The sequence below is a fragment of the Rhamphochromis sp. 'chilingali' genome (genome assembly GCF_963969265.1).
Source record: "Rhamphochromis sp. 'chilingali' genome assembly, chromosome: 20".
Lineage (NCBI taxonomy): Eukaryota > Metazoa > Chordata > Actinopteri > Cichliformes > Cichlidae > Rhamphochromis > Rhamphochromis sp. 'chilingali'.
In genome coordinates, this window is record NC_137947.1 from 1900955 (window position 1) to 1922854 (window position 21900).

The following is a 21900-nucleotide window of genomic DNA, read 5'->3' on the forward strand; positions in this document are numbered from 1 at the left end:
CTGCACAGAGCATTAAAAATGCTCCAAAAGGCAGCACCAGGCACAAACATGTTTACAGTCGTAACATTTGCTATGAGCTCACATGCTTGTCCAAGCTTGCTTCGTCCTCCCCTTAAAGTTCAAGCGCTTCCTTTCTCTGTCTTTCTCATTCCAGCAACAGTGTGCAGGGCAGAGCCTAGATGAAAGTTACTTGCACACCATAGTGAGCTTCAAGAACTGAGACCGAATAAATCATGCTCGTCTTGTTTATCATACTTACCTCATGAGATAGGTGTTGAGGGACGAGCGCTGATTCCCTAAACTGTGGATGTGTTTATACTGTTTTTATACTCATGCCAGTTAACTGAGATCTCATGTCCAGAAGATGCAACTTGATGATGCATTTATCAGCAAGTTTCATGTAAACAGAGGAAAATAGAAACTTTAAAGCTCTACAAAGTTTAAACATCTCCTGCCATTTTGGATTCTCTTGTGTTCTGGAGAATTTATTACCTCTTTAGAATAATCCCAGTGGAATAAACTTTATTTTCAGTCAAATGCTATCTGGTTATAACTTAGCTGCCTCAAGACTTTTCACAAGCTAATCAGCAGAAAAATGTTCACTGGGACATCAGCCCAGTCTGTCATCCATCTGTGTGAATGTCTCAGCCTCACTGGCTGCAGTTCATGGTTCTTCCCTATAGTAATAATATTGTACATAGAAATGATGTAAATAATTTGTGATTTTATTTTTCCATCCACTGGGGCTACACACTAATTATTGTGGTGATGAAGGTTCAAAACATTTGCGGTAGGCCAGTCTTGTTACTGCTGTGACAGCAGTGTCACAGCGCTGTGGTTACAGCACATGAAGGCGTTGATAAGATTTGCTAAATGATTTATAAAAGGATGAAATGCAGATTTAAACAGTTTGATTTGAACATTTTGTAGGTGAGAATGTGGACACCAAGCTCATGGCAGCAATTTGATAGGCTGACAAAAGTCCAGCTGAGATAACCACATTTACTCAGGGCCTTCATGATGTGATGTTCTGTTTATAAGGTTGGAGAAACCTGCAATCAGCTGAGACTGAAGAAGCCACTTGGATGAGTAATGAAACGAAATAATTCTGAACATGTGCAACAATAATCAAAGATTGCAACATTTAGAACGTTTGTAACTGCGACATGAGGCTCTCTGGTAAATATCAAGCATTTGATGGTTGTTTCCACCTACAGCTGATCACAGAGGGATGAACAGATTAAGAGTAACGCGTAGTACAACACTCAAACTCATTCACCTCTTTAGAAGAATCCATTCTTTTATAATTTTTAGTAGAGGCAGACTGTATGGTTTGATGCTTAGTTTTATACACCTGTTGCAATGGGACAGAAAACACCAAAACACAAAGATTAAGAGGTGAGGTTAGTCCATGTAATCAATTTTTTAGCCCTAATGTGGTCAATTTAGCAAATATTGGAAAATTAGTGATTTGTGGCAAAATGTTAGATAAAAGCTACTTAGGGTTTGGTGATAGACAACAGTATTCAGGCAATAACGTCATAGCAAACAGCAAGATATGTTTTTAAAAAAAAATCTCTGGTTCAGTCTTTTCAATGTGCATCCCATTTGGCCCACTGCAGCCCCTGGAGAGTGGAATTAAGTGGTGTTTTTCCAGCTCCTCTGGCATATTTTCTCCCAGGTGAGTCCAGTGTCTTTCCAAGTGCTGAGAGCTTTCTGGCCCTCAGCTTCTGCTTCCCTTTATTAAAGGTGCCTGTGGCTGCCAGCTCATTTGTTGCAGTCCAGACAACATCGAATCACTTACAGTTGGATTTAACAAAAAATAAAGTTTTGGTGGGAGGTGTGAGTGTGTAAGGCAAAGCAGCAGGGCCTAAAGGAGAAACACAGGTGTACCAGTTCATGGTGAGGAAAGTAGCTTTCATTTTCTTTCAGCATTACTTTCATTTTATATGCAATGAATCCTGCATAAACAGTCTAGACACTTACATTTTTTGTTCTTCAGGCTATGCTCATTCTCACATTCAGTTTTAAATGAAATAACTGGTACCACATGTTAGCAAGTCTCAGCTTTAATTTAGTTTCACTTTTCATGTTCAAGTCAGTTTAGCTATTCTTAGCTAGTCCATCCATCCGTCCAACCATCCGTTTCCACATGTCCAAGTCACAGTCATGGTTGAGCTGGAGCCTATCCCAGCTGTTATATTGTGAGGCGGTACACCCTGGATGGATGGACACACACACACACACACACACACACACACACACACACACACACACACACACACACACACACACACACACACACACACACACAGAGTTCACGTCCAGTTTAGAATCACCAGTTAACCTGACACCATGCATGTCCAGTTGAAGGAGGCTGCAATAACTGGAGAGACCACATAGACACAATCTTTCTAAGGCACAAGAAGACAAATCTTTGAAGAAGTGCTCCCTAGCACAAACTCTTTATAATTGAAACCATCTGACAGAAGCAGGTGATTTTCAGAAGTGTGCAAACATCCTGCACTCTCTGCACAGGCACTGCTCCTTTCCAAAACCAAATATGACACAGACGGTCTCCCTAAATGTGAAGGTGCCACTTGGAACAGTGCTGGGACACAATCCTCCAGGAGTTTAATTATCTTTCATGTATCAGTACAGATATCATTCATGTTTTTATTGTCTTAGCCTTCACACAGTCACATGGTTATTACAGAGTGGTTATTGTCCAAAGTGCGCAGTTTTATCATCAATCACATATGTATGAACAGAAGCGACATCTCCAGAGTTATTATGGGGAGTTTTTCAGCAGAAGTCTTTCTGATTCTGGACAAAGACTCTCAGAACATTCATCAGCTTTTGGAATACGTGCCTCCTCTTTCCTTTTCTCCACTCGCAGTCACATCAGCTGAAAACCTGCGTTTTCCAGAAGACTTGGTAAAAACCTCTGGCTTCACACTTTGAAATTTCATCCTGGAAAACTACTTTTGTGTGTATAGAAGCAGGGTTGTGGCAGCTGAGGGATCTTCATGAAATTCATCACCAGTCCTAAATTTTCTGGGGATGCTAACTGGACATTCAGTTTTTGACCTTTTGACCTTTTGTTATCTTTGTCCCTAGGCTCTGCTTTTCATGAGGACATTGTCAGAGACAAATTGTTTGAGTGCATAGAATGTTAAAACTATTTTAAAAATATATAAAAAATATTTTGACTGTGGTGCTTTAAGTACCCAGTTGATATCCTTCCATGGACTCAACTGTCAAATACCACATAGAGCATGCTCTGCAAGCTGTTTACTGTGCAAACCCCCTTCATTCCAACTCCTCTTTTTGTACTGACTCTAATATATTATTTGCTGTTATACCCTTTTCTGAGGGGTCTGGGGGTCCTGCTGGATGTCCATGTTTGTATTTTGAAGTGTGGAAAGGTGTGCTCTCTGCTCAATATAACAAAAAATATAAATCACCACAAGTGGAAATAATGATCTTTTGACTATAGTGATCTTAGCTAAAACTGCCATTTACAGAAACTGAAAGCTGGAGCGAATAGCCTCTTTAATATTCACTTTGTTGACTTCTGTGGAGAGGGTATGTATACAGTACATGTGTTGTGCTAAATGGAATTCCTTTGAGAGTGAATAATCTTTTAAGAACACAAGCAATGAGACTCAGGTTTACTATATAAAACCCCAACACTGAGAGTGACTGTCCTATTATGTCAGCTGAGTATAAAAATGGAGAACGGGAAAAACAGAGGTCTTAGATCTCAACATTTCATTTTCAAAGAGGTGCTTTTGAAAATCACAGTGTGTGCACACTTGCTTGTGCTCATTCTGCACATAAGAATTATCCTTCCTTCTCGAAAGGATAATTTCTGGTTTATGATGTCTTGAGTCTTCCTCAGTTCTCACTCTAATAATAACATTAAATTCAGCAGGTTGTCTGCTGAGGTCTGAGAACACATTTTTGAATTTTGGTCTTGCAGTTTCTTCTTTCTCAAGCTTTTACATTTGGGTATACCAAACTATTTGTATGCCAGCAGGTGGCAACTACACCGTCTCCAGTTAGAAGTGGAGTTTATGGGAATAGCAGCTAGTTAAGTATAGGCTGTTTATTTTGTTAAATATAATCGTATTTAGAGTAACAAACAAAATGTTTCATCAAACAGTGATGACTCCCTGTATTTACAGTACCTCGACTGTGGAAGGTAGTAGGCCTTTATTTGAAACAGGTTTGTAATAGACACCAGCTTTAATTTCCAATTCTGTCTGGCTGATTAGAATAAATTTCATGTTCATGTACACAAAGTCTCGCTGCAATACACTCACATTACCGTTATACTGATTATTTTATAGTGAGCAGTGACTCACTCTGGACACACATCAGTGATATCATCTGTGCTTCTGTACTAAAACTCTTTACTTTAACCTCCTAAGACCCGAACTCTTCCACGCCATGCATTTTTAATTTCTCTTTGACATTTGGGCATATTGGGGCCCAACATCAGTAAACAAAGTCTAAATATAGTGCAACAAATCAAACACAGAACCGCTGTGTAACAGAACAATGACAGAACACGCGTAAGGTTTTAGCGTCGAGTCAGCTGGACACTGAAACCCTGTTCTGCTCATTTCCAAGTCCAAATTTTTATTCTTAGATTCCACTACACTGGATTTGCATAATTCAAAATATTGTTTATATTCATCTTATACTGGACCGAAGATCACTGTCTGTCTGAAAGAAGTTATTTTAATTCCTCTCCCTTCAAGCCAAGGCCTTCTGATTGGATGGGCCACAGAAACAGAAGGTCTGGACAGCAAGTATTTTAAACTGTGTTCATTACTATAGCTGTTTATCTGAGACGAAGGGCTAAAGGGCCATCGTTACTGACATCATACAGGTCCAAGAATAGAAAAAAACTGTCTAAAACCCAAGTATGTAGAGCAGTCTGAAGCTTTTAGCCCACGGGACATTCAAATTCAAATTTTATCTGTCACACACAGCACCATACACAGTGCGACATGTGGTGAAATGCTTATTGCTGTGCAATGCCCGACCATTAAATGACAGTAAGATTTACAGATTTACAGGTTACTACAACATTTACAGATTTTAACTTTTAATTTTACAGTAAAAAGAATGTGGAAATAATGATTTATGAAAGAAATTATGAAGAAAAGGAAATTATAAATTATAAGAAGTGTGCAAACAGAGTGCGTGCGGTGATGCGATGTGTGTGGGAGAGTCCAGTCCTGCACCTGGTTCAGGGCCCGACTAGCCTGGGGGATGAAGCTCCTCCTCATTCTCTCTGTTTTGGCCTTAAGGGAGCGGAAGCGCTTCCCAGACCTCAACAGTGAGTAGAGTCCATTGTTGGGATGGGAGAGGTCCATCGTAATATTCCTGGCTTTAGTCTTGCACCGCTTGGTGTAGATGGACAGCAGGTCAGGAAACTCTGATTGAATGATGCGTTTGGCCATTGCAACAGTGTATGACAAAAATAAGGAAAAGCATCATAGTTTCTATTAGCAAACATCTCACTTTAAATTGTCCAGGAGTTTATGTTTGAAAACAAAAAAAAGACAACGTAAAAGTGGTATACTCTAAAGTCGGGCTATTTTGTGATTGACTACCACATGGTTGTGCAAAGTGTCTTCTGCTCTTTCAGTCACATAACCCCTCAGTCCTAGCCTGCTCTACCCTTGTTACCAACAATGTGGTTAATTCTCAGTCCAAAAGGCTTGTAAATAATAATGTACACACTAAGAGATGGCAGTAGTTGCATCCACTTCTTTTATAGAGTTTATACATGTCACTGAGAGTCATACTGAGTAAAATGAAAAGTGGAATAAGCAGGGATTAAGCACGTGTAAACATGTGCTCACACACTGGTGAATTTCATACTAGCTCGTATACAGGACGTTTTCCATGTGGTGTGCCCTGTGCTGATGAGGTATGTAGAGTGATTGTGTGGAAAGATGTTTGACAGTGATGATTAACGGCTGCTGTGGTGGGCTGGAGTTTTTAGATGTGAGTGACATGATTTTCCTGTTCATGGATGACCTCTGGTTTGACTTTATCAGGCTCTGAGACAAGAAAATAATCAGTCAGAGCTGAAAGAGATGTCAAAGCTTGACAACACATTTTTATTTTGTCTTGGATCTTGTATTTAATTTCTACTACATTACACAGTTAAACAGGAAACAGTCCTTACATATATATTGTATCACCTGGTTTACTGTCAGTGTGAACCTTTTGCCTGAAAAACAGTGAATTTGTGGTATCCCTCACTTCACCCGTACACGCTGATGTTTGTACCTATCCACTCTTAAAGTTATGTGTACAGATCTGCAACCTGCTCTGTGCTGTGTGTTCATGGTCTGTGAGAACAGTAGACTTCTCTAAGAATAATATTTTCCCTTGAATAGCTTGCATTTTACTTGTTTCGTGGTGACATGTGCTAACCAGTCACACAAATGAAAATCTGGGCTGACTCGCTGATTTGTTGATCATTTCAAACTCATTATTGGCGAGTGTTTGTGTGTGTTGAAGTGGAGCCAGTAGCGCATTAACACCTTTCGCTTGGTCTTTCCTCTGCTTAGTGGTGTGTCACCTGCCCTGTATAAATGGCGGTAAGTGCAGCACCAGGGACAAATGCCAATGCCCTCCAAACTTCACCGGAAAGTTCTGCCAGATGGCGGTTCAGAACGGACACCAGCAGACATCAGGAGGCTACAGCCAGAATCAGGTCCACTCCACACACACCCTGCCTCTGACCTATAGCAACGGCCAGACACCTGGTGAGTGAAATGTGACATTGGCCTAGACAATCATCATATGTGTTTTATCCAATTAGATTGGTCTCTCGGGCCTTGGCAATCAAGAAACAAAGAGAAACAATCCAGTTGATGCACATCAATAAATATGTGCATCTTCTCCTAAAATATCAGTTTTTCTCTTCTTCAAAATAGGATTAGGCTTTGGGTTTATTTATTTACTTATTAATAGGATTTATTGTAACTGAGGCATATCACAATTTGTTACTTTTTTTGTCAGGAAAGTCATTTTTGTTTGTCTCTTGCTTTTGGGGAGAGTTGGACTCCTTACTAGTGACATCATAAACCTAACAAAGATGGTTAATCTTAATCATCTACTGTGATGCACCACATCAGTGTCATGCTTGTATACAGTATGTGTTTTTCTTCCTGTACGGCCCAGGCATCGTCAACATCCACATCAATCACCCCCCAGAGGCCTCAGTTCAGTTCCACCAGGTGTCTCAGTTGGACAATTACAACAACAATGGACAGCAAACAAAAGGCTCCTCCTCATCCACTAGTTATAGCTACCATCACAGCGAAAGCAGCCAGAAGATCCAGCACCATGGCTACAACATAGTCTATCCGGGCCAGCACAGCTACCAGTTTCCTCAGTACCAGCCTGTCACCTCTAAGAATGCACTGGGCCGCTGCTTCCAGGAGACAGCAGGCAGTCAGGTACAATGTCAGACATGTCTGCTGTTTGTGAGCTTAATTACAGTCATAACACATCTGTTAGATCAAGTAAGCCTTTCAGTTTCAGTAATCTAAAGCAATCAATCAAAAAGTCTGGGAAATATTTTGATTAGATATGGACAACAATAAGAGGCACAAAGACTACAAAACATGACACCGGTGGTATTAATCCCAAAGACACATTTATAGAAGACGATGGATGTAAAATACAGAACAGAAATAATGCCTGTTAGTTAGTATAGCTCAAAGTTTGAAATTAATATTCTCTGCATTACCAGATCATATTTTATGAGGAGGTTTGCATTTATTTTTGTCCTCTGAGGATACACAGAAGCAAAAATATTAATCCTCACTGTTTTGTCCTTTTCTCTGTTCTCTCCATCTCGATGTGTTAGTGTGGAAAGGCTCTGCCCATTCTAACTAAGCTGGAGCAGTGCTGTGGGACCATTGGGACCTCGTGGGGATTCCACAAATGCCAAAAGTGTCCGAAGAAACCATGTAAGTCCAGGTCTAGATGTTTTTCTAAAAGTGGTAGTGAATTCATAGCCATGGAATTAACGTTGAGGGGAAGAAATGCCGGCAGGTGGTCTGGGCTCTGCAGTCCCAGTGCCCACTTTCAAATCTTGAATGGAAATCTAAATATGAAAATCATTAACATTAAAGGTATTGTTTATGTATTTTAAGTTGTGTTCCATCAACAACAGAATTTAACACAGAGCTGCCAATAGAATATTTTTTCTAGTTTTTCACTTCTTAATGCATTTTGAAAGTAATGGCATAGTGGAAAAGTACAGTTTTTGACTCTGATTTTGACCACCTACTGAGCGTACCCCATGAGTTGGAAAAACCACAGACAGTATATCTTAATAAGAGTAATAATATTTGTTTCATTGTAATAATGATTGCTGAAAACAAAAAAGAAGCCCTATACACCATAAAAGCTTTTGAAGCAAGCAAAAATTAGAGTCGTTGCTACAATGTCTCCAGCACAAACACAGAAAGCGCCTCACACAAATAAACATAATGGTGTGCGTGAATTAAGTGGCAGCCCTCAGATTTTTACAAACTGAATCCAATGCAGCGTCAAAAACTTCAGTTCTTCTAACGGCCACTTAGAATAGCTCCAAAAGTGAGTCATTCCCCACTTAACACATAAACATTTATACAGCTTAGGGGGTTGGATTTTTTATGACGCATTCGTCTGGAATGTGTAAAAAGCTGTGAATGAGCAAGAATCACTTTTCCATTACACTCTCTGTGTGCTTACACACCACTCTGCATTTAATCATTAGTTATTAAAAATCTCTGGCTAATCTCTTTCTTCCTGTCAAAAGGGAGTTTTTCCTTCCCACTGTCACAAAGTGCTTGCTCAGAGAAGTTGTCTCTGACTGTTTTACGGTCTTTACCTTACAGTATAAAACGTCTTGAGTTTGCTGTTGCAGTGATTTGGTGCTATGTAAATAAAACTGAATTGAGTCAAACTGAAATGCGTTGGATTGGATGTTTCTCTAGCGTGACCCAGGAAACCTTGGCAGCTGCTGCTTGCACTGACATGATACACAATCACTTGGTTTTTAAGAGCTGGTAAAGTCAGCCGCTTACACGTGATGCGCTGACACTTATGAGGGCAGTGTTTTATGAATAAATAAGAGCACTGGTTCAGTTCAGTTCATGAGAAAGACGATCCAGCTGACTCGCCTGATATTAATGCCCTGCTTTTCTAAACCTTTACAGCAACATGTGGAGGAGCATCTCAGTGTCCTTTCACACTGTGGTATTGAGATAATGCTGTATCAACTTTCTTAGCAACCTCATTAACCTTTTATATTACATGCTGTGTGTTTGGCAGCAGATCCTCACTGACAGCATATCATGTCTTAGGACATGTAAGATGATATTTTAATGAGAATATAATCAGTGTAATTCTGCAAAGACTAGTTTGTCTTCAAATATAATACTGCACAAAAATCTTGAATTAACACTCATTTTGTTATATTTTTCTAGGTAAACAGCAAATAGCTGTAGCGGTTATAATATGTGTAAACCTCAGCGAAAATAGAGTATATAACAAAAACAGAATCCCACCTGGAAAGTCAATAGTTGCTTTCTTGTAATTTCCTTAAGTTGTCTTCAGGAGTGGATCTCCAGGCTTCTTTAAGAACATTTGAAAGCTCTTTTTTGAATGTTGGCAGCAAACGCAGATGAAACTGGTACACAACTGGTTCTTTGCTAAGTTGTGTTTACACAGTACACTTATTCAGCCCTTGAGCTACCTTGAGCCTTGATTTTTATGCTTAGCTGTTTGAACGGTCAATGTTAAGTCGCTTAAAAAACAAGCAAACGATAACAAAAGGCCTGTTCTTGGAAAATGTTCAGGTTTGATGACTGGACTCAAAATGAATGAAAAAGCAGCCAATTTCCAAAGTAACTGGCGGTCAAAGTGAGACCGCTTTCAAAAAAATGACAACGAAGTCTGGCTCCTCAGAAGCAAAATATATAGAAATGAGGGATGCCTCAAGACATTTTTTCAAAGTAGTGTAAAATTTCAGACTGGGCTTCCTTAAAAGCAGTCAAAGCAAAATATCCAGCTGGCTTGAAACCCACACTCTAAAAATGTTTCAACACAGCTCAATGTGTCTTTTGCAGCCATAACTTTCAGCTAGTGACAAGCAAAATAAAAATGCAGCTAGGAAACATTATGAGTCTTGTACTGGGTCGATTTAACAAACAGGTGACTTTCACCCAAACAGCTACTTCCAGAGAGGAAAAGCACTAAATGCCAAGGCAGCATGTGGTGCTGGCCCTTGCCTCTTAGCTCTGTTTAAAGTGGTACCAGCTAAACTGAGTGTGTGGGGGAGGTGAGGATGGAATTGCCAGCCTTTTTATGTAGTAGCTGGCTACTCAACACTACTCCCTTTATAGAACTGTGGAACTTGTCTTTGAAGCCAGTGCTGTTGTATGTAGAGCATGAAAAGACGCTCTCTAGTGTATTATCCCCAGCTGAACTGAGGAAAGGGGTGGTACTGTAGTACTTTTGTGTAAATCCATCAATACCCATATGTGAAAACACACTTTGCAAACTCATCGTTACGATAGCAACATGTTGGTTATTGTGTGCAACAGCAAATTGAGTATTATTCACAGCATCCTAATCCATATCCAGTGTTTGCAAGGAATATAGCTGTGAGTAAGTGTTTTAAACATTGTGGATTTTCACACCTTATTGCAGTTTGTTAGATTGAAAAACACAACCTTAACTGTCAACAGAAGGGGGCAGTATATTACCAGAAAGTTATAATGTACCTGAGCCCCTCCCAAAGAATTAGGTCCTTCCTCGAATCTAATGCTGAATTAATTTCGATACTAATTATTCGTATTTAAACTAGTATCTAATAGCAGAGCATAGATCCGAAAACGCTGATTTGAAAGCTAGAGAGCCACGAATTTGAACATTATTAACGTGAATGCTATTTAAGAATTCACAGTACTCAGTATACATTAAAAATGTATTCTTTGTGCTGCAGAAGCCATCAAAATGTTCAGCTGTTTCAGAAGGTAGAGAAAAAAAGTCAACATTGAAATCAGTCCCAAGACTTTACGTTTTCAGCTGTTCTTCATTTTTGATATCTCCTGTAGTGTCCAAACAGTGACAAGTTTCAGAAAGTTTCTAAGATTACAATACTTTACAGCTGATGACATGATCACTGTCCCCCAGTGAAGAATTTAGGCTCTTTATTTTATTTATTTATTTTTCTATTTGAAGTCTTTTCACTCTCTTTGAATAAATGACCTTTCCAAACCAGTGAGACGTCCAGAGCAGCCTGAGTTTTTGGAGTGCCCACGTTAAGTTTTCTCCTTTCTCCTGAGCAGAAGTAATTTCTCTGTAAATTTTTGGTTATTGACACAAAAAATATATGTACTGCTTCAGTAGATTTGAGGTTATAGTATTGTAAAGGTCTTTTAACTCACGCTGTAGCTCAGCTCGGTGCACACTCATTCTTTTGTATTCAACTTACACTTGTATCAGAAATCTGAGCCTGTCTTCTCCCTGTGTCCCCATTTCAGAGTTGATTCAGTTTCAGCATTAATCAGTGACTCCAGTCCAATCCATTCCCTCAGCTTTGTCATTGTCAAAGGATTTCTGTCCTGCTCTTCTGTACTTGGCCTTCCCTATTTTTAGGGAAATATTAATACAAAACTGATGAACTCCCTGCTGCAGCTTTTGACTAATTGTTCAGTCTTAAAAAAGTATACAAAACAGCAATGAAGTTTTTATTGAACCAAGGGAAACAACAGTTTCAGAAACAATAGGTCTTTGATCCATCCTTTAATCTGTCAGGGCCTCGCATACACATCTGGTTAAACAGCGAGGAGCAGTTTTTTTGTCGTAAAACACAGCTGTTAGGGACACCACGGAATCTGTAGTCTAAAAAGACTGATTGCACACCTGAGCTGCTCAGGATATAGTTCTTAGCGTATAGGAGAGAACAGAACTGAAAGACTTGCTTTTATTGCATGTGTGCTTGCTTTTAGCACACATGCAATAAGACACCAGGACAGGGAAGATTAAGTCTTTTCATATCCAGCATTTTAGTGGGAGTCACCAAAGGGCCAGAGATTTGCACTCTCTGTCCTCTCCTCAGGAATGGTGGAGGCATGAGGTGTTTTTTCTTTTTTTAAACATTTAGGTGTGAAATAGTCCATTGTGCGATGGAGACTGTGGTAACTGGTAAATAGACTGGCTTTCTTGGTCAAACAATCATTGCCTTGTTTTGTTCTAGAACAAAATATCAATCTTCTTTTGAGTATTTGGGTACCACCTACCCACTGGTTCCTTTGTCCAGCTGTACTGCAGTGAGACTGACTTCCTGTGTACTAATGTTGCTGCTTAAGTAGCTTCTAGCAGCTACGTCCACCTCCTTCCCTGCAACCCTTCATGGTTCCATTAATAACTCTTTTTGAACACTGTATCCTGTCTTAACTAACTATCATTACCTTAATTTAGTCATTTTTCAATGAATGAATCCATTGTATTTTTACAGATAATAGAGGCTTTGCTGCTCATCTTATTGCGTGAAGAAGCTCAAATAAATGTATTTTTATCTCAGCTCATCTCTCTATATAATTTAATATGATTAATTTTTTTCTTTCTTCTGTCTGTTTGGTTTAGAACTAAATCGTATCTACTCTTCAACCACTCCTGTTTGTTTAAAGATACAAATAGTTTATATTCATTTTACAGCAATACGCTGAAACTACAGAGATTAAATATGTAATTCAGTTATACGCAAAACAGCTCGCATAGTGACAAACATATTTATATTGACTGGGTTCTCATTCTCAATGACAGTCTATGTTTGAATTTGACTATCAACCTGAGGTTACATAGAAAAAAATAAAATAAAATACATAAATATAAAAAAATGCAATACAGTACCTTCACTTAAACCACGGTAAAGGTACGCTGTTAACTTGACCATAATTAACATTTTTTACAATTTTAGAGTGAATACGTTTCTTTCCTTCAGGAACATGATTTATGCTTTTTTGCTTTATGAGACTTTAAATGAACACTCATAAATGTATTTTGGAATTATTACAGAATAAGAACCCAGACATTTGCTCTCAAAACTGTGACTAACATGTGCTCCTTCTCTTTGTTTTGCTCTTCACATGCTCCCGTCATCAGCTTTCCCCCTGATAGATTGCCCTCAGGGTTACATAAGAGTCAACAGTTCTCATTGCCAAGGTAAGAATTGATGCTATTGTTTTTAACATCCTAATGCTTATATAGCTTATAATAATGTGGTAAAGACACGTGTGATTCCCTGTAGTTCAGTGGTTCACAAACTTTTTTTTTTCCTAGACCCCCCCTTTGTTTTACAAGAAACTCTTTGTGCCCCCCCTCCCCGGCACAAACACATCGTCCAACCACACACACCCTTGTTTTGTTTTCTAACTCCAGTGCAGTTTATTTCACACCTCAAACCTTTTGTAAACAATTAAACAAATTAAAGTAAATGTCAATAAATTGCAGGTAGCAAATAAACTGCTACCTCTTTTAAGTAACAGAAAAACAAACCATCCTTATGGTGTAATTATTTAACGTGATCACCTGACTATTATGTTTCTCTAAGTTTCTCTGTTTTAACTGTCGGGTGTGGTGTCACAAAATGTACTAACATTACGCCTCTCGGTGTACTGTGAAAACGATTGCAGTACTACTTTTAAAAACATCAACATTTCAGTATGACCGATGCTTAAGACCAAATACCACAAATTGCCACAAACTTGTGAGTTATGCCTCTCCTTACCCTTCTGTGCCTCTTGATGGGAACTTTTATTTTAGACAGGAAGCCTCCTATATGTGGTTACAACTAGGCAGGAACAGCATTTTTAAATGTTGTAAAAATATTTAAAGCAGTTTATGTAAGTGACAAGTGTTAAAGATACTCTAAAACTCTGCGATTGAGTTTGCATCAAAAAGTGTGAATAGAGCTGAGAAGTATTATCTCTGTTATATTCAAATTAAGAAACTGGCCCTTCCAAAGCAACTTCCCACCAGTGTCTAAGTTAAAAAAGAACCTACTGAAATGATATCCACAAAAACCACGAGTCAGTGACTCTAAACTGGGGCTAAGCAGAATCGCAGACACACATGCAGCATGCACTTTAAATTAGGTTACAGCTGTGTAGGGGTGGTGTTAATCTGAGGCTAAATTTAATCATTGATTGTTCAGGGTGTTTCCTGACTGATGACAGTCTAGAAACCACTAACTGCAAAGTGGAAGTAGGCCAGTGTTTGGTGGCACCAACTCTTTTACAAGAACCCACAAAAGAGGAGCGTGACCTTTTCCAGCAGACTGTTCTGCTTGGCTGCTCAGAACATGGAGAGGAAGTCATTTTTTTCCATGACATTCAAAGTGTGGTACTGCACAAAATATAAAATAAAGACACAAACACAGTCACAAGCATCTGCTTCGAATGCTGAAGAACAAACAGTCTGAACCATCCACCCATTTTATATGTCTGGTCATGTGGGGATACCAAAAGAGACAACCAGGAGTCATCCTGGCTAAATACCACTGCTTATGGGTCTAGTCACTACGTACAGCTCTTAGCCTCTATGCTACCTACGCTAAATTAACAGTGTTCCCTTCATGCTGAGCCCTCTCTTCACAACCACAGACTACTGCAGTACATTGCAGATACCACGCACTGGTAAGACTTTCTAAAAACGATTGATCTAGTAGTAATGATGTGGTTTGTATGTTTGCAAGAAGCATAGTAGTTTTTCAATAATAGTCCCGTGTAGTGGTGGCAGTTGAGTTCATCTGGATTTCCTGTTTAAAAATAATTACAGTTGACAGAGATTTAGCATCAGTAACAGCTGACTCGCAAATGTTTCCGTTCCTTTTCCATAAAAGGTTGTTGTTGCATAAAGGTTGTTTTAGTCGGAGCATGAAGGACCTCAGGAGTAAAAAGATCAACCGAGAAGGCTGTCAAAACATGCTACCTGAAACAGCTGAGCTCCTTTTCACCATTAAACTGGAAAACGTGTTGATGCGTTACTGTAATCCAATTACTTTTTCAAGAGTAAAGTAAGGAATTACTATTGCAAAAAAAGTAATTACATTACTGTCACTTTCCCGTAAGCACGCTGCGTTACTGCATTACTAAACCGTGTCTCATGACAATGACGTAAGCGCATGCGACGTCCATGGCAGCAACAGACGTGTGCAGATCAACAGTGGATAATATGGAGCGTGGGAGAGAGTACGATTATGCATCGTTTAGTTTGAGTCCGTAAAAAGTGACAAAAGCATTTGTGTCCGCTGTACACTCTGCATGGGAAGAAAATTTCTTTCTGCAGTACAAAATTAAACTTCAGATCTGTGCGGCACCGGGCAAACCTCCACCCGCCCCACTCCTGCTAAACAGGTGAAAATAGATTTAAGAGTGACGGGACTTTGTGCCGCTGATTCTTTGATTTGATTTCTTTTTTGCTGTGTTTTACTTGCATCCATTTGAAAGAGGATGTGCTGGAATATGCAGAAAATTGGTTTAAATGTTTCTTCCAGCCAGAGACTGTTGCATATAATTAATTGTGCATAAAGTTAAAAAAGTCAAACTGATAAAACAAGACTTTTTCAATTTTATATGATGGATTAAACAGAAAATCTAGAATTGGGGTCTTTTGCTTTATTAGATATTCAGTTTGTATATTACGTTTTTGAAAAGTAATAAAGTATTAGAGTAACTAGTTACTTTTGAAAATAAGTAATCAGTAAAGTAATGGGATTACTTTCTTGGAGAAGTCATCGAAAAATGCAAGTTACTAATTACTAGTAACTTGACCAACACTGGTGTCACTGACCATAATCACTCACACACTTGGAAATTAAAGCATTAATTCAATTCAATTCAATTTTATTTATATAGCGCCAAATCACAACATAAGTCGCCTCAAGGCGCTTCATAGATACAGAGAAAAACCCAACAATCATATGACCCCCTATGAGCAAGCACTTTGGCAACAGTGGGAAGGAAAAACTCCCTTTTAACAGGAAGAAACCTCCGGCAGAACCAGGCTCAGGGAGGGGCGGGGCCATCTGCTGCGACCGGTTGGGGTGAGAGAAGGAAGACAGGATAAAAGACATGCTGTGGAAGAGAGACAGAGGTTAATAACAGATATGATTCAATGCAGAGAGGTCTGTTAACACATAGTGAGTGAGAAAGGTGACTGGAAAGGAAAAACTCAATGCATCATGGGAATCCCCGGCAGCCTACGTCTATTGCAGCATAACTAAGGGAGGATTCAGGGTCACCTGGTCCAGCCCTAACTATATGCTTTAGCAAAAAGGAAAGTTTTAACAGTGAGCTGCATAGGAAAGAACACAGTTCTACAACATTTGACATTTTAGTTGTAATGTGACCTCTAAAAAAGTGAGTACGTTTTAACCATGCATTCATGGAACCTGAAGGCATGCTGAGGGTGGAAAATACTAACCACTGAACCACCAATAGTTACCAAAGCTGTGCAGACCTCCAGACTTACCCTTGCTATTCATACTGTCCAAACGTGTTTTCACAATGTGTATATGTGTACTGTGCCCTTCTCGCCTTAAAAGCCAGGACCACCAAACAGCACTGATAGTTTCATCAATGCCAGCTGACTAACAGCAGCAGATTTTTTAGGCACTGCAATTCTAAACTCATGTACTAGAAAAGTAATAATGAATAGTACTTGATGCACTAATGGAAGTATATGAATTCAGGTATAACAAGTGTGGTTAATTGTGTTTTTTGGGGGGGTTTAGTTCTGCAAGGTGAAGAAATTGTTTGAAAAACCTTTTCATTAACTGTCAACTCTTCAATAATTCACAGATCTAGATGAGTGCCAGCTACAGGGTGTGTGTCCAAATGGAAACTGTGTGAACACTCTGGGCAGCTACAGGTGCACATGTAAACCTGGATATGTCCCTGACCCCACATTCATCATGTGCATACGTAAGTCCTCCAATCAGTTTTTCATCACAGTTGCTCGTTCAATAATTCTAGACAGAGAAGATCTAATGGAGCTGCGTCAGACTGAGCAAAAGATTCTTGCATTACATTTGCATGCTGGTCTTAGATATGCAGATTTGCACATTCAGATCTTCAGATAACTTGAATACCATGCTTGCATGAAGATTTTCATTCAGATCTTCATGCAAGCATGGTATTCAAGTTATATAAAGCATGTACTGAGAGTTACACACAGCCAAAACCGAAATATCTCATTACGGGTCGGTAAATGCTGGGAATTGTAGCCAGTTGGGCAATTTCTTGAGCACAATTATTAAAGTTATTATTTTAAAACATGCGATGAGCATGTATTGCCTTTCTTTTGCAGTGTAATATAAATTAGCATGAAAACAAAACTAGACTATCCAACTCAATACAGATACTTAGGAAAATACTTGATAACTGATAACATTCAATTATTGAGTATTTTCCACCAGTTTTTCCAAATATAGTTAGATTTAACAAAATAAGTATTTAATATCAAGTTTATAAGTTCTATTTATTTAATAAATTATTTAGATAATTTCAATGTATTTTAGATCTTACTAATAAACAAAGACATCAGAATTATTTGATTCTTGTGGAAGAAACACATTGCGGAAAAATTAACAGTGTGTTTTGTGCGGTATTAGGTATGCTAAAATAACTCACCATGAAATATTGAACTAGTTACTGCCTGCTTTTTACAACTGACCTCACAACTGGCTTTCACAAGATAAGAAGGACATTTTAATAAACGATTGTAGAGGTAGAAAAGTTCAACTTTATCATGTTGTCCACATCTGCCTGCAGCCTTTCTTTCTCATCACCTATTCACACTGCTCTGCCTCAGTCTGTAGCTTGTACATCCTCAGCTCTGCTCTTCAGCCCTGACACCCATCTGATTTGGCTGCTCTGCTCCAAAATGTGCTGTTTATGTGCTCGGATTAGTTCTCCACACTCCGGACTCTCTGCTCAACTCAGCTACGTTTCCCCCGCCGCGCTACGCAATCAGTAACCCACCCAGTTCTCCATGTGTCTGTAATGCGCTCTGCCATGACTAAATATTTCATTTGCAACCCATTCAGCTTTATTATTGATTCATTAATTATTCATCTTTAACTACATCCGCTATGTTGATGATAACAGACAGCTAATTTGGCTATTGGGTAACTGCTAATCGTTAAATGGGGCCGGGTTAATATTTATGGTAACTCCTACTGTAGTATTTAAGTATTGTGAAATGGGAGTTTTACAGACCTCTCTTGAAATTCCTCCTACAGTGTTGTTTAGCATTGTGAATGTGAGCTACTTAGGCTGGTAGTGAGGGGAGGACCTGAAGTTGTGTGTGAACTGGAGGAGGCAAAGATGACACTGATGATGATACTGATGCATCGATATTAACTTTCAGTATCGGTTAATATCTGACAATCAATCAATTTTTTGACAGCCCCAGGATAGATAGGTTGGTGCATGGGACTGTGCCTTTTTTCCTCCTGTGGCTAATGAAAGTCACGTGTCCATTCGTTACTGCTACTCATTGATTGAAAGGCACAGCAGAGGGCTCCTCAAACCTACACTCCACTGAAAGAGTACCCCAATGATTTACATGTTTTTCATGCTGTATCTTTTTCTTCACACTTATTCTTACATTGCTTTAGTGTAAGGGGGACAGGTGGGCAATATGTTTGAAGCATACGGTATCCTAAACTGTGAGATTCTCAGTTGTCCGGGGCTTTGTGACTTCTGTTATCTAAATCCTGAATACACACTAATATATTCATGATGAATAGATGCTGAACCAAGCACGCTATTTCTTGGCAAACACTGTTCAGACCATTTAGACAAAATAGCCCAATTTCTGTCTCCTCAAACCACAGAAAGATTTTTCTCACGCTCTCACAGCCCTTTGAGCATTTTGGGTGACATCTGCGTTTTGCTGAGGAGGGGCTCCGTTTGCTCACTCTGCCATAAAGGCAAGACCGGCGCAGTGCAGCAGGGTTAGTTTTCATTCTGGCAGGTCGTAATATTTCTGTAGACAAAGCCCACAGTGGCTGTTGATTTCCTAGTTACCGTCCTGGCCAAGGCCCTCCTTGCCTATTAAGTCATTTCGGTCAGATGGCCTACTGTAGCAAGAATCTTAGTGGTTTCAGACTTCTTCCATTTCATTCGAATTGATTTTATTTTGCTCCGGGGAACTTTAAATGTTGAAATTTTCCTGAACACTTCGCCTAGACACAGTTCCTGTCTGAAGGGCTTTGTTGTTTTTTAACCTCATCATGGTAAACGGAGCGTACGTGTTCTCTGTAGAGGTGCTCTGATTTGCTGATGGCCAGTCGAGTGCATTTGATTAGCAGCACCTGGACGCATCTTGAAGTTGTAATAGTGCACTTGTGCTTGAAGCATTTTGGCTTAGTTTTGATGAAGAACATGGTGTAATATGTAGTTTGTATTCACCTGTATTAAGAGCTGCTCAGGAGAAGATTAGGTTTATTATGTCCTGATAGATAAAACCTTAGAATTCATCTTTCTAAATGACTTCAGCTTGATATTTCCACACACAGGCACGAGTAGTCTCAACCTCACATATTCTTCAAACTATTTGTTAAATGTTACTATGATACATGTCATTTAAAGGTTTGTGCAAATTTTCAAATGGCATCAAAAGTAGCATTAAAAATATTAAAATCAAACAAACCTTTTTCTAGCTTTGAGAATGAACTGTGCAAACCTGATTCTGACTTTTACTTCAGTCATTCCTGATGTTTTTAATCAAGGTATTTGTTGGGAAAATAGGTCAAGTATTTAACCCTTAAGTGAAATGATTTACTTCAGGTAATGTTTCTGGCAAAAAGGAAATCAGCCTGGGTTCCCCGTGGGGGTCGTTAGTTTGTCTCTTTTCCAGTCAGAACTGTTTCCAGCATTTATTTGTGGAGTTTAATTTTTGCCCTAGAACATTTAAACCAAGCCAAACTCTCTGCATGCCTTCATCTCAGCCAGCACTTTGGTAGTGCATGAAGCACTGGCATGAAAATGTTCATTTTTTCCCCCAAGTTTTTCCTTCATCATGTGGTCTTTGCTTTCTGGTGTTTAATGTGTGTATAGCTATTTGTACCAGTACCAAAATGTGGTTGCCGAGCCTCTTGTTGTAAAACATGTACTCTCTTTAATGTACTCTGGTTTTGTTTTAGACATATATTTAGACTGCGTTTGTGACGGGGGGGGGGGGGGGGAGGTTGCTCTGGTGAAGGGGACTTCTTTACTCTTTATCCTCTCTTTCCTCCATGTTTGGGTCTCCTGCACTTTGGTGTGCCACTTCCCGCGCCTCCTCCCTCCTCTTTGCCCTCCTTCTGTGCTCCTCTTCAGCCAAAACACCCATCCAAGAGGAGAAGGGGGCTTGCTTCCGTTTGGTCAGCTCGGGGAGGCAATGTTTGCACCCAGTGTCTGCCCAGCTGAGCAAACAGCTTTGCTGCTGCAGTGTGGGCAAAGCCTGGGGCCCTCGTTGTGACAAATGCCCCCCTCCAGGAACAGGTAAGGTCCCGAGAAATGTCAGATAGTTGTCCTGTCCCAATAAGGCCCCAAACCTTCTGTTGTGACTTCTATGGAGGAAACACGATGAAAAACACTATTCAGCCGTCTTATAATTTACTTTTACGCCTTGCAAATCAGCAAACTCTAAAGCTCCGTCCTTTGGGATGAGCTTGAACTTATGTCCCAGTCTGTTATCCTGCCACTCTCTGTCTGCATGGGTTTCACAGCTTGGCTGAATAGCTGCTTTTAGATTAGAATAGAAAAACCTTTTGCAGTAATTTGTTTTATGTCACCTGCCTGTTTGTCTTTGTTTCGACACATCTCAGTATGTTCGTGGAATTTAATTACAAAGTGATGGTTGGTATTTCTAGGTAGTTGCATTCCCTTATGTTGTTGAAGGCACCCACATCTCATTTTTCATTTCAGTTTGTTTATATAGCACTAATCCGACAGCTGTCTCAGGTTGCTTTCAATTCTCATGTTTTGTGACGATGACTCAAGATTATCTATTATGTATCTGTACTGAGAATTATGAAAAGCGTCACGCTATTGTCTAAAAGCATGCGTAACAAACAAGTCTGTCTTCATTCATTCGACCACCTTTACTTTATGTAAATTTACCAAAAAAAGAAACAAACAAAATGCGGAAACATTCCAAATACATCCTTTATTTAAACAAGGCTACACAGGTAGAATGACGTCCTTGTGATGGTCCTGCGTGTTTTCCTGGTTATATCTTGAATATTCAACTAAGCAACAAACACGAGTTACAGAAAAAAACAGATATTTTGTCATACAAAGCTCACAAAATAACTAGAAATTGCTGCTCTGTGTCTTTCACGTGTTACACGTCTTGCCACGTTGCTGGCGGTTTTAATTGCATGCTGCAAGGTCCGCTGTTAGAAGAGTCAGGGTTATTCATTCATGTGATACGTCACTCTGCAGTGTTGTACAAATGGATTCTGATACCAACACTAAGAAATAATATCATTATGCAGGCGCTACACATGTGTTTTACTAATTAAGATGAAGAGAAACATTAGATTGAAAAATGAACTGTGAAGATGTTTATGTAAAAACGTCTTTCCTTGTACAAGGATCACACATGTGATCAAACTTAATCGAAGTTGGAACTGAAATTTCTGCACATCTTAAGCTGGGATTCAAATCTGACTTGAATCTGAAGCCTGTGATGCCGCAAAACAGGCTCAACCTTTCTTTTCAACACATACAACTCATATTAGATGGACTGTTGTTTTAAAAAATAGTTAGGATTCTAAAATACATCGGCTGGATATGGACATGTCCCAGC

General features: G+C 39.4%; 1 protein-coding gene across 6 annotated transcripts in view; it reads left to right on the top strand.

Moving 5' to 3' along the window:
• Window positions 1-21900, top strand: part of ltbp1 (latent transforming growth factor beta binding protein 1) — a 143921-nt gene that overhangs the window by 81197 nt on the left and 40824 nt on the right. For 5 of the 6 annotated variants that reach the window (XM_080869053.1, XM_080869051.1, XM_080869049.1 and 2 more), the window contains exons 6-11: window positions 6600-6797; window positions 7216-7493; window positions 7907-8009; window positions 13201-13260; window positions 16899-17021; window positions 20424-20588. In XM_080869053.1, the coding sequence (XP_080725179.1) occupies window positions 6600-6797; window positions 7216-7493; window positions 7907-8009; window positions 13201-13260; window positions 16899-17021; window positions 20424-20588 (927 nt within the window). The remainder of the gene's footprint in view (window positions 1-6599; window positions 6798-7215; window positions 7494-7906; window positions 8010-13200; window positions 13261-16898; window positions 17022-20423; window positions 20589-21900) is intronic. The other variant, XM_080869052.1, reaches the window with a different exon arrangement.